This window comes from Coregonus lavaretus (genome assembly GCF_964263955.1).
Source record: "Coregonus lavaretus genome assembly, chromosome: 7".
Lineage (NCBI taxonomy): Eukaryota > Metazoa > Chordata > Actinopteri > Salmoniformes > Salmonidae > Coregonus > Coregonus lavaretus.
In genome coordinates, this window is record NC_139994.1 from 12914727 (window position 1) to 12927964 (window position 13238).

Below are 13238 nucleotides of genomic sequence, written 5' to 3' on the forward strand. Positions count from 1 at the left end.
GACCTAAGACAGGGAAGTTTTACTAGGATTAAATGTCAGTAATTGTGAAAAGCTGAGTTTAAATGTATTTGGCTAAGGTGTATGTAAACTTCCGACTTCAACTGTAGATTAGAAATCACTGGCCACTTTAATAAATGGAACACTAGTCACTTTAATAATGTTTACATATGTTGCATTACTCATCTTATATATATATATATATATATATACTGTTTTCTATACTATTCTACTGTATCTTAGTCTATGCCGCTCTGACATTGCTCGTCCATATATTTATACTTATATAATCTTAATTCCATTTACTTTACTTAGATTTACTTAGATTTGTGTGTATTGGGTACGGTGGGGAGAACAAGTATTTGATACACTGCCGATTTTGCAGGTTTTCCTACTTACAAAGCATGTAGAGGTCTGCAATTTTTATCATAGGTACACTTCAGCTGTGAGAGACGAAATCTAAAACAAAAATCCAGAAAATCACATTGTATGATTTGTAAGTAATTAATTTGCATTTTATTGCATGACATAAGTATTTGATACATCAGAAAAGCAGAACTTAATATTTGGTACAGAAACCTTTGTTTGCAATTACAGAGATCATACGTTTCCTGTAGGTCTTGACCAGGTTTGCACACACTGCAGCAGGGATTTTGGCCCACTCCTCCATACAGACCTTCTCCAGATCCTTCAAGTTTTGGGGCTGTCGCTGGGCAATACGGACATTCAGCTCCCTCCAAAGATTTTCTATTGGGTTCAGGTCTGGAGACTGGCTAGGCCACTCTCGGACCTTGAGATGCTTCTTACGGAGCCACTCCTTAGTTGCCCTGGCTGTGTGTTCCGGGTCATTGTCATGCTGGAAGACCCAGCCACGACCCATATTCAATGATCTTACTGAGGGAAGGAGGTTGTTGGCCAAGATCTCGCAATACATAGCCCCATCCATCCTCCCCTCAATACGGAGCAGTCGTCCTGTCCCCTTTGCAGAAAAGCATCCCCAAAGAATGATGTTTCCACCTCCATGCTTCACGGTTGGGATGGTGTTCTTGGGGTTGTACTCATCCTTCTTCTTCCTCCAAACACGGCGAGTGGAGTTTAGACCAAAAAGCTTTATTTTTGTCTCATCAGACCACATGACCTTCTCCCATTCCTCCTCTGGATCATTCAAATGGTCATTGGCAAACTTCAGACGAGCCTGGACATGCGCTGGCTTGAGCAGGGGGACCTTACGTGCTGCAGGATTTTAATCCATGACGGCGTAGTGTGTTACTAATGGTTTTCTTTGAGACTGTGGTCCCAGCTCTCTTCAGGTCATTGACCAGGTCCTGCCGTGTAGTTCTGGGCTGATCCCTCACCTTCCTCATGATCATTGATGCCCCACGAGGTGAGATCTTGCATGGAGCCCCAGACCGAGGGTGATTGACCGTCAACTTGAACTTCTTCCATTTTCTAATAATTGCGCCAACAGTTGTTGCCTTCTCACCAAGCTGCTTGCCTATTGTCCTGTAGCTCATCCCAGACTTGTGCAGGTCTACAATTTTATTCCTGATGTCCTTACACAGCTCTCTGGTCTTAGCCATTGTGGAGAGGTTGGAGTCTGTTTGATTGAGTGTGTGGACAGGTGTCTTTTATACAGATAACGAGTTCAAACAGGTGCAGTTAATACAGGTAATGAGTGGAGAACAGGGGGGCTTCTTAAAGAAAAACTAACAGGTCTGTGAGCGCCGGAATTCTTACTGGTTGGTAGGTGATCAAATACTTATGTCATGCAATAAAATGCAAATTAATTACTTAAAAATCATACAATATGATTTTCTGGATTTTTGTTTTAGATTCTGTTTCTCACAGTTGAAGTGTACATTTTACTCATTTAGCAGATGCTCTTATCCAGAGCGACTTACAGTTAGTGAGTGCATACATTTTTTTATTTTTTTTCATACCCCCCGTGGGAATTGAACCCACAACCCTGGCGTTGCAAACGCCATGCTCTACCAACTGAGCTACATCCCTGCCGGCCATTCCCTCCCCTAGACGACGCTGGGCCAATTGTGCGCCGCCCCATGGGTCTCCCAGTCACGGCCGGCTATGACAGAGCCTGGATTCGAACCAGGATCTCTAGTGGTACAGCTAGCACTGTGCCTTAGACCACTGCGCCACTCGGGAGGCCCGAGTAGGAAAACCTGCAAAATCGGCAGTGTATCAAATACTTGTTCTCCCCACTGTATATGTTGTGAAATTGTTAGATATTACTGCACTTTTGGAGCTAGAAACATAAGCATTTCGCCACACCCGCAATAACATCTGCTAAACACGTGTATGTGACCAATAGCATTTGATTTGATTTGATTTGTTTCATGTTTTGTGTGGACGCCAGGAAGAGTAGATGCTGCTTTCACAACAGCTAATAGGGATCCTAATAAAATAACAAATACTAAAAAATATATATTTCTTAACTCAAACCTCTGAGTCCTAAACGGTTGAAAGCACAGCGTCAGTGATGCACGACCTCTTGGAGCAGATGTAGGAGTTAAATGCCTTGCTCAAGGGTACAACTGCAGTCATGTCTGTGTAAAGCAAAGTGTAATTTTACAAATCAGTTTGGCACGTTTTGTCTGATGCGATGTTGTTTTGTAAGTCTTGAGGGAGATTGAGGGAGTGAAACCTCTTCTTCTCTTCCTCCTCTCAACCTCTCTTATCTTCCTCCTCTCAACCTCTTCTTCTCTTCCTCCTCTCAACCTCTCTTCTCTTCCTCCTCCCAACCTCTCTTCTCTTCCTCCTCCCAACCTCTTCTTCTCTTTCTCCTCTCAACCTCTTTTCTCTTCCTCCTCCCAACCACTCTTCTCTTCCTCCTCCCAACCTCTCTTCTCTTCTCTTCCTCCTCCCAACCACTCTTCTCTTCCTCCTCCCAACCTCTCTTCTCTTCCTCCTCCCAACCTCTCTTCTCTTCCTCCTCCCAACCTCTCTTCTCTTCCTCCTCCCAACCTCTCTTCTCTTCCTCCTCCCAACCTCTCTTCTCTTCCTCCTCCCAAACTCTCTTCTCTTCCTTCTCGCCAGGCACTTACAGTGGGGAAAAAAAGTATTGTCAGCCACCAATTGTGCAAGTTCTCCAACTTAAAAAGATGAGAGAGGCCTGTAATTTTCATCATAGGTACACGTCAACTATGACAGACCAAATGAGATTTTCTTTTCCAGAAAATCACATTGTAGGATTTGTAATGAATTTATTTGCAAATTATGGTGGAAAATAAGTATTTGGTCAATAACAAAAGTTTCTCAATATACCCTTTGTTGGCAATGACACAGGTCAAACGTTTTCTGTAAGTCTTCACATGGTTTTCACACACTGTTGCTGGTATTTTGGCCCATTCCTCCATGCAGATCACCTCTAGAGCAGTGATGTTTTGGGGCTGTCGCTGGGCAACACAGACTTTCAACTCCCTCCAAAGATTTTCTATGGGGTTGAGATCTGGAGACTGGCTAGGCCACTCCAGGACCTTGAAATGCTTCGTACGAAGCCACTCCTTTGTTGCCCGGGCGGTGTGTTTGGGATCATTGTCATGTTGAAAGACCCAGCCACGTTTCATCTTCAATGCCCTTGCTGATGGAAGGAGGTTTTCACTCAAAATCTCACGATACATGGCCCCATTCATTCTTTCCTTTACACGGATCAGTCGTCCTTGTCCCTTTGCAGGAAAACAGCCCCAAAGCATGATGTTTCCACCCCCATGCTTCACAGTAGGTATGGTGTTCTTTGGATGCAACTCAGCATTCTTTGTCCTCCAAACACGACGAGTTGAGTTTTTACCAAAAATTTCTATTTTGGTTTCATCTGACCATATGACATTCTCCCAATCCTCTTCTGGATCATCCAAATGCACTCTAGCAAACTTCAGACGGGCCTGGACATGTACTGGCTTAAGCAGGGGGACACGTCTGGTACTGCAGGATTTGAGTCCCTGGCGGCGTAGTGTGTTACTGATGGTAGGCTTTGTTACTTTGGTCCCAGCTCTCTGCAGGTCATTCACTAGGTCCCCCCGTGTGGTTCTGGGATTTTTGCTCACCGTTCTTGTGATCATTTTGACCCCACGGGGTGAGATCTTGCGTGGAGCCCCAGATCGAGGGAGATTATCAGTGGTCTTGTATGCCTTCCATTTCCTAATAATTGCTCCCACAGTTGATTTCTTCAAACCAAGCTGCTTACCTATTGCAGATTCAGTCTTCCCAGCCTGGTGCAGGTCTACAATTTTGTTTCTGGTGTCCTTTGACAGCTCTTTGGTCTTGGCCATAGTGGAGTTTGGAGTGTGACTGTTTGAGGTTGTGGACAGGTGTCTTTTATACTGATAACAAGTTCAAACAGGTGCCATTAATACAGGTAACGAGTGGAGGACAGAGGAGCCTCTTAAAGAAGAAGTTACAGGTCTGTGAGAGCCAGAAATCTTGCTTGTTTGTAGGTGACCAAATACTTATTTTCCACCATAATTTGCAAATAAATTCATTAAAAATCCTACAATGTGATTTTCTGGAGAAAAAAATTCTCAATTTGTCTGTCATAGTTGACGTGTACCTATGATGAAAATTATAGGCTCTCTCATCTTTTTAAGTGGGAGAACTTGCACAATTGGTGGCTGACTAAATACTTTTTCCCCCCACTGTATACGCATCTGTCCTAGATAGATGTAGTGCTGTATCAATAATAAATGGAGCAACTTCGATACTAGTAAGCACTCAATGCAAAGCCTTATCAAACAGGGACATCTGGACAACTACATTTATATTTACATTTTACTACATAGATCTTAGTCTGTTCCTCACTTTGGTCTCTTTCTTTCCCTCTCCATACATTATTTCTCTATTTTTCTCTCACTCTCTCCTCGCTTTCTGAACAAGAAAGGAACTGAACAAACTGTTTCATTTTGACATGCCCTGCCTTCAATTTCTATATCATAGAACCTTGCAAATCAACATTTCAGCATAGACCTTTTCCAAGGGAGGCTGGTAACAGTAATATCAGGACCTTCATTTGAATGCCCTGCAATAGGGACCACATCCTCCCTCCTTATTCCACTTAGGCCCAGTAGATAGCACATCCACAAAGTCAAAATGGTCTATATAGTAAAAATTCATGAAAACAAAAATGTGCTTTTTGGTATTAATTTAAGGTTAGGGTTAGTCATGAGATTAGTAGTGTGGTCAAGGTTAAGGTTAGGTTTAGAAATATGAAAATGTATGCACTCACTAACTGTAAGTCGCTCTGGATAAGAGCGTCTGCTAAATGACTAAAATGTAAAATGTAAAATGTAAATAGGCTGGATTTCTGACTTTGTGGGTGGGGTAACTAGTGACGACCAGAGGCAGGGGAGGTAAGATGACAAGCAAGCGCGCAGGTAAAGGATGCCCCCGGATCCCTAATCTGGTGAGGAGATCAGTTCCTATCAGGCCGAGCAGCCATCACAGCAAATTGCCTCTGTTATTCGCCTGCACAGATAGCCTAATGGCCTGGCATTGAATTTCATTGTCTCAGATGAGTTTACTCCCTGGAAAATAAAATAGATCTCTGAAGTCAAAACACGGAGAGACAAATGAGCTGAAAGGCTTTGTCAGCCCCAGAGTTCCTCTTTTACCAAGCAGCCAATTTACATCACCTGTCATTGACTTTAATATTTAAGGCCCACTCTTGTAAATATCTCGTCACTCATGCATAACACAATTCAAATCCTACGGCGGTTTTGTCAACAGGCAGTTTGGCACCATATCATATGAGAGAATATTTAAACTAATTGCTGCCTGTTGAAAGTGATAGCTCAAGATATTGCACATACTGTAGATCTAAACCAGGGCTCTCCATCCCTGTTCCTGGAGAGCTACCATTCTGTAGGTTTTAACTCCAACCCTCTTCCTGGACATCTACCGTCCTGTAGGTTTTTACTACAACCCTGTTCCTGAAGAGATACCGTCCTGTAGGTTTTAACTCCAACCCTGTTCCTGGAGAGCTACCGTCCAGTAGGTTAACGCCAGACCTGTTCCTGGAGAGCTACCGTCCAGTAGGTTAACGCCAGACCTGTTCCTGGAGAGCTACCGTCCAGTAGGTTAACACCAGCCCTGTTCCTGGAGAGCTACTGTCTTGTAGGTTTTCACTCCAACCCTAAACTAGCGCACCTGATTCTATTAGCTGATTGATAAACTGAATCAGGTTAGTTACAACTGGGGTTGGAGTTAAAACCTACAGGAGGGTTTCTCTACAGGAACAGGGTTGGAGTTAAAACCTACAGGAGGGTAGCTCTCCAGGAACAGGGTTGGAGTTAAAACCTACAGGAGGGATTCTCTCCAGGAACAGGGTTGGAGTTAAAACCTACAGGAGGGTATCGCTCCAGGAACAGGGTTGGAGTTAAAACCTACAGGAGGGTATCGCTCCAGGAACAGGGTTGGAGTTAAAACCTACAGGAGGGTATCGCTCCAGGAACAGGGTTGGAGTTAAAACCTACAGGAGGGTTTCTCTCCAGGAACAGGGTTGGAGTTAAAACCTACAGGAGGGTATCGCTCCAGGAACAGGGTTGGAGTTAAAACCTACAGGAGGGTTTCTCTACAGGAACAGGGTTGGAGTTAAAACCTACAGGAGGGTAGCTCTCCAGGAACAGGGTTGGAGTTAAAACCTACAGGAGGGTATCTCTCCAGGAACAGGGTTGGAGTTAAAACCTACAGGAGGGTATCTCTCCAGGAACAGGGTTGGAGTTAAAACCTACAGGAGGGTATCGCTCCAGGAACAGGGTTGGAGTTAAAACCTACAGGAGGGTAGCTCTCCAGGAACAGGGTTGGAGTTAAAACCTACAGGAGGGTAGCTCTCCAGGAACAGGGTTGAAGTTAAAACCTCCAGGAGGGTATCTCTCCAGGAACAGGGTTGGAGTTAAAACCTACAGGAGGGTATCTCTCCAGGAACAGGGTTGGAGTTAAAACCTCCAGGAGGGTATCTCTTAAGGAACAGGGTTGGAGTTAAAACCTCCAGGAGGGTTTCTCTCCAGGAACAGGGTTGGAGTTAAAACCTACAGGAGGGTATCTCTCCAGGAACAGGGTTGGAGTTAAAACCTCCAGGAGGGTATCTCTCCAGGAACAGGGTTGGAGTTAAAACCTCCAGGAGGGTATCTCTCCAGGAACAGGGTTGGAGAGCCCTGGTGTAGACTCTAGAGCAGTAGCCTGATAATCAGATACTGTATGGACTATACAAACGCCTGCTTTAGCCCACTTCATATGTGTTCAACATGACAATAATCATGACAGATGAGTATAACTCATTAGGTAAATCCGCCTTCAGTTTTAATGCCCACCATTTTTGTAATAACCTGCAGAACTCCCTGCGTCTTGATTCCCTGGTGCTGGTAGGGCAGTTTAGGAGTCTAATGTTGTATTTGTTAAATGAGAATTGCATTTGTTTTGAATAAATGTAAACATTTATTGTGGTGTTGAAATTGTAGTAAAAAAAAAATGTTACCTGTATTATATTGTTTGAACTATTTTGAAGTGGTTTAAACTGGTTTGTAGTGGTTTGAACCAATCTGAAGTGGTTTAAACTGGTTTGAACTTATTTTAATTGGTTTAAACTAGTTTGAACTGGTCCATACCATCACAGGTGGGCAGAGGGTGGCTCCACCAGTGGTTCTTCTCACAGACGAGCGGTTCTTCGTGGCTCAGCCTGTATCCAGGGTCACAGCCGAACGACACGGTCGAACCAATGGTGAAGTCCTGACCGTAACGCAACCCGTTGACCGGGAATCCCGGGTCCTGGCAGGAGTAGGTGTCCACCGTCACGCCTAAGGAGAAAATGTTAGATATATTATGGGGTCAACAACAAAGCAATTTACTTTCATCAAACATTTTATACAGGGAACAAGAACAAAGCTGTAGCAGTTTGGAATCATGAGTGTTAAAAGTTAAAACTATGGGTAGGGCTACAGATGTAGGATCTTAATTTGATCACCCTGTTGCAGGATAACTTTTAAACTTGTAGTGTATTTGAGGTTTAAAAAGGCTTCTGACATTTTTCATTTCTGGAATATGTATCTACCCCTACAAAATAATAATTCACATTTCCTGTTGCTGCAGGCTTATTTTCCTTCTGTAGAAAACCTGCTCAAATTAAGATCCTACACCTGTAGGAGTTTTTCCTCAACACATGACCTGACCAGGAACAACTCGGCTACTAGACTTACTTTCGTAGATAATCTTAAATCCACTGTTGGAGCGGCTGTTGTCGGTGGTGAAGAGCATGTACAGGTGGTTAGTACTGCTGAACAGGAACTGGGGCACCTGGGTACCGTTGAACGAGCCAACCATAGGAGAGAGCAGGTTGGGCCCATCGTGGATCTCCAGGAAGTCATAGCCCAGCTCTGTCTGAAACCTGCACCAATGAGAGAGGAGGAATTATGAAATTTGGAACAATGAATTATGAAATGTAAGAATTTGATTTGCCTGTGGTAAACATATTCAGTAGTGCAGTTGCATAAACTTATATTAAGCCTACTACTGCACTAAAAAGCACTTTGAAAGGAGACTCTTTAAAAATACGCAATAAATAAGCAATACCATTCCATTATAAGTGCCTTCATTGATGCAAAAATCCATTCTCTGTCTTCAACAGTTAGAAAATGCTAATAAAATAAAGTAACTATATTGATATAATGGACACGCACTTATCAAAGGTGATCTTGATGGAGCGTCCCGGCTCGGTCTCAATGACCCACTCACAGCTGAGGGAGTCCTTATAGTATCCAGGCCACCCTGGGGACAGGATCACCCCACTGGGAGCGGAGAAGTGGCCTCCGCAGGGGGCTATAGAGAAAAATACCGGGGGGGGGGGGGTTGAAAGAGAAAGAGAGAGAAAATACATTTTCTTAAAAGTTTATTGGTGTTGTTGCCTTTTTATATTGACCTGGCACCTCTTCCTGTCTAAAAAAATACCAAAAAATGCCTTGCTTGCTAATCTAGAAAACAGTGTCCTACAGCATACTGTACATGTTACAAGGGCAGCTAAGCAGACATGAGGCTCTTCATTACCCTGCCCATATGAGTGATGTCACCACAGCATCAGGAGCCATGTGGAGCAGGGTGAATGACTGACAGGAAGTCAGATAGAAGGTGACTGGCTGGCCTACAGCACACTTGTTTCCTGTCCCTGTCCCTGTCCCTGAGCATCGCTGAGCCTCCCCTAGCATCCTCCAACACACAGTTGAGTGTCCACTCCGCTTACACTCACTTAGGCTATTGTCTGTGTTAGGAACAGGGTAATTGCCCCCCAAAATTGTGCATGTACAGACGCACACACACACACACACACACAAACACACACACACACACACACACACACACACACACACACACACACACACACACGCACACACACACATAATATTTACCTTCACATTTGGGAATGGGACCACTCCACATCACCTTGCCGTTGTCCAGCTCGCAGGTGATGGTCTTGGCCCCCTGGGTCTTGATGAAGCCATCCTCACAGATCACTGAGATGGAGCTGCCCAGTTGGAAGTTGTCCCCGAAGCGCCTCGCATTTATCGGGATGCCCGGGTCGGGACACTCATTGTGGCCGAACGCTGAAAACACATGGGTAAATGTTGGCTATTTATGATCTCGCTTTGGCAGATGTAACCGACGTCACTACGGCTTCGCTTCCTCCACTGTCCCTGTCCCCTTACTGGGCTTGAAGCAGTGGTCCTCTGATCACAAACAAATGTGATGGCTCACTTGAAAACCTACAAACCAGTTGCACAATTGAAAAAGGTCCAATTCAATGGTGCGCATGTATCATTTTCATGATGTTGTCAGCCAACCCGTCTATAGTTATGTACATCTATTGTATTTTCATGTGCAGGTCTAATATATTGCATTGCACAACTCTTTAAATGTGTGGTTTTCAGAATGTTTATTTTTTAGGGGTGGATCAGCTTTAATATTGCTTATAGATTGTGGCTTCTATCAATGTAATTTCCTGTATCATTTCCAATCCCTCTCATATATTTTTTATAAATATATACAGTACCAGTCAAAAATGTGGACACACCTACTCATTCCAGGGTTATTCTGTATTTTTACTATTTTCTACATTGTAGAATAATAGTGAAGACATCAAAACTATTGTCACGCCCTGATCTAGAGAACTCTTGTTGGTTGGGTCAGGGTGTGAGTTTCTGTTGAGATCTATGGGATTGTATTTCTATGTTGGAGATCTAGTATGTTTATGTCTAGGTTTGGCCGGGTGCGATTCCCAATCAGAGGCAGCTGTCGCTCGTTGTCTCTGATTGGGGATCATACTTAGGTAGCCTGGTTGCCTACCTTAGTTGTGGGATCTTGACTCGTGTTTGGCTTGTTGTGTGTAGCCACTGTTTGAGCTTCACGTTTTGTTATTTTGTCAAGTGTTTATTCGTCTTGATAAACAAGTACGCATACCACGCTGCACCTTGGTGTGACCCGTCTCTCAACGATCGTGACAACTATGAAATAACACATATGGAATCATGTAGTAACCAAAAAAGTGTTACACAAATCAAAATATATTTGAGATTTTAGATTCTTCAAAGTAGCCACCTTTTGCCTTGATAACAGCTTTGCACACTCTTGGCATTCTCTCAACCAGCTTCACGAGGTAGTCACCTGGCTGGAATGCATTTCAATTAACAGGTGTGCCTTGTTAAAAGTAAATTTTTGGAATTTCTTTCCTTCTTAATGCGTTTGAGCCAATCAGTTGTGTTGTGACAAGGTAAGGGTGGTATAGAGAAGATAGCCCTATTTGGTAAAAGACCAAGTCCATGTTATGGCAAGAACAGCTCAAATAAGCAAAGAGAAACAACAGGCCATCATTACTTTAAGACATGAAGGTCAGTCAATACGGAACATTTTAAGAACTTTGAAAGTTTCTTAAAGTGCAGTCGCAAAAACCATCAAGAAAACTGGCTCTTATGGGGACCGCCACAGGAAAGGAAGACCCAGAGTTACCCGTTGCTGCAGAGGATAAGTTCATTAGAGTTACCAGCCTCAGAAATTGCAGACCAAATAAATGCTTCACAGAGTTAAAATAAAATACACATCTCAACATCAACTGTTTAGAAGAGACTGCGTGAATCAGGCCTTCATGGTTGAATTGCTGCAAAGAAACCACTACTAAAGGACACCAATAATAATAAGAGACTTGCTTGGGCCAAGAAACACGAGCAATGGACATTAGACCGGTGGAACTCTGATGAGTCCAAATTTGAGATCTTTGGTTCCAACCGCCGTGTCTTTGTGAGACGCAGAGTAGGTGAACGGATGATCTTGGCATGTGTGGTTCCCACCATGAAGCATGTAGGAGGAGGTGTGATGGTGTGGGGGTGCTTTGCTGGTGACACTGTCTGTGATTGATTTAGAATTCAAGGCACACTTAACCAGCATGGCTACCACAGCATTCTGCAGCGATACGCCATCCCATCTAGTTTGCGCTTAGTGGGACTATCATTTGTTTTTTAACAGGACAATGACCCAACACACCTACAGGCTGTGTAAGGGCTATTTGACCAAGAAGGAGAGTGATGGAGTGCTGCATCAGATGACCTGGCCTCCATAATCACCCAACCTCAACCCAATTGAGATGGTTTGGGATGAGTTGGACTGCAGAGTGAAGGAAAAGCAGCCAACAAGTGCTCAGCATATGTGGGAACTCCTTCAAGACTGTTGGAAAAGCATTCCAGGTGAAGCTGGTGCAAAGCTGTCATCAAGGCAAAGGGTGGCAACTTTGAAGAATCTAAAATCTAAACTATTTTGATTTGTTTAACACTTCTTTGGTTACTACCATATGTGTTATTTCATAGTTTTGATGTTTTCACTATTATTCTACAATGTAGAAAATAGTAAAAAATAAAGAAAAACCCTGGAATGAGTAGGTGTGTCCAAACTTTTGACCGGTTCTGTATATATTTACATTTATTATTTTCCCCTAACCCTACCACACCTCCCCTAATTGAGTAAACTAATTGACAACAACACTTAGGCTTCTACTTCCTGCTTGTACATACTATTTACATTTTACGGACACAGTATATTTTACATTAGTTATCTTTTGTTTGTTTTTAGTCCCATCCTTCAGCTACCCTCAACCCCTCCCATCTATCTCTGAAGACCATCCAGTTTTGATTGATATTTGCCATATCTTTTTTAATGGTGCTGTGATGTTTCACAAAAGTTCTGAACCTTTGTATTCTCATAGTTTCTACAGATTGTAAATTAAAGATAAACATTTTTGCTAAGTGTATTATTATTTTATTGATTAATTGACTGTGACTTTTCAGATCCCCCAGCAATGCTATTTGCAGAGTTAACTCCAGGTAAATTTTGCAAATCTTCAGCCAGTCCTAAACCTGCGACCAAAAACAAACTTCATATGGACAGTACCAAAACAAATTTATTTGCAGCGAAATCTGCAGTGCTGGGATGGTTATATCCCCCATATATATAACATTCTATTGGTTGCAAGAATTTTTAATAATAATTTAAATTGAAAAACTCTAAGTTTTGAATCCGGTGTCGTTTTGTGTATCAGTTAATAAACCATGTGCCATGAAATCGGTACATCCATAATCTCTTCCCAACTATTTTGCAATCTCTATGGCACAGCTGTCAATGTTTTGGTCCTTAAATGAAATTGGTATACTTTTTTATTTATCACCATTTTCTTTAACCAATTTTGGTCTTTAATGCCGGACCTTGTTCTGTCTTTTTTTGGTGGATTAAATTGAAATTGCAAACAACTTTCTATGCCTTGTTTTGAAAATAGTGATATTTTGGAAATCATTTCATTTTCAAATAACTGAAAGTGAGAGGTTGTAATCTGAATAAAGTGAAAAAGGTCATTCTTGAACACGGGGTGAGCCATTCTTACTAATCTGCTAGAGAACCAGTTTGTATTTTAAGTATAGGTTTTGTATGACTGAAGCCTTTAGTGAGAGGTCTAATGCTTTAATATTTAATATTTCTTTCTCTATTATGAATAATATTCATATTCATAATATAAATAGGCGGTTTAATTTTGTCTGGCTTGCCATTCCAAATACAATGTAATATTTTTGGCTCATATCATTTAAAAAACAAGTCGTTAGGTGTAGGCAGGGCCATAAGCAAATAGGTAAACTGGGATATGACTAAAGAGTTAATCAAAGTGATTTTTCCACAAATAGACAGGTATTTTCCTTTCCATGGTAGCAAGA

General features: G+C 42.5%; 1 protein-coding gene across 1 annotated transcript in view; it reads right to left on the reverse strand.

Annotated features, from left to right (window-relative positions):
* The window catches only part of LOC311132780 (CUB and sushi domain-containing protein 3-like), a gene marked incomplete at its 3' end in the record, with an annotated part of 471294 nt that overhangs the window by 228636 nt on the left and 229420 nt on the right, over nucleotides 1-13238 (reverse strand). The window contains 4 exon segments of the mRNA XM_084166101.1: nucleotides 7611-7799; nucleotides 8199-8386; nucleotides 8679-8817; nucleotides 9402-9596. Coding sequence (XP_084022227.1) covers nucleotides 7611-7799; nucleotides 8199-8386; nucleotides 8679-8817; nucleotides 9402-9596 — 711 coding nt within the window.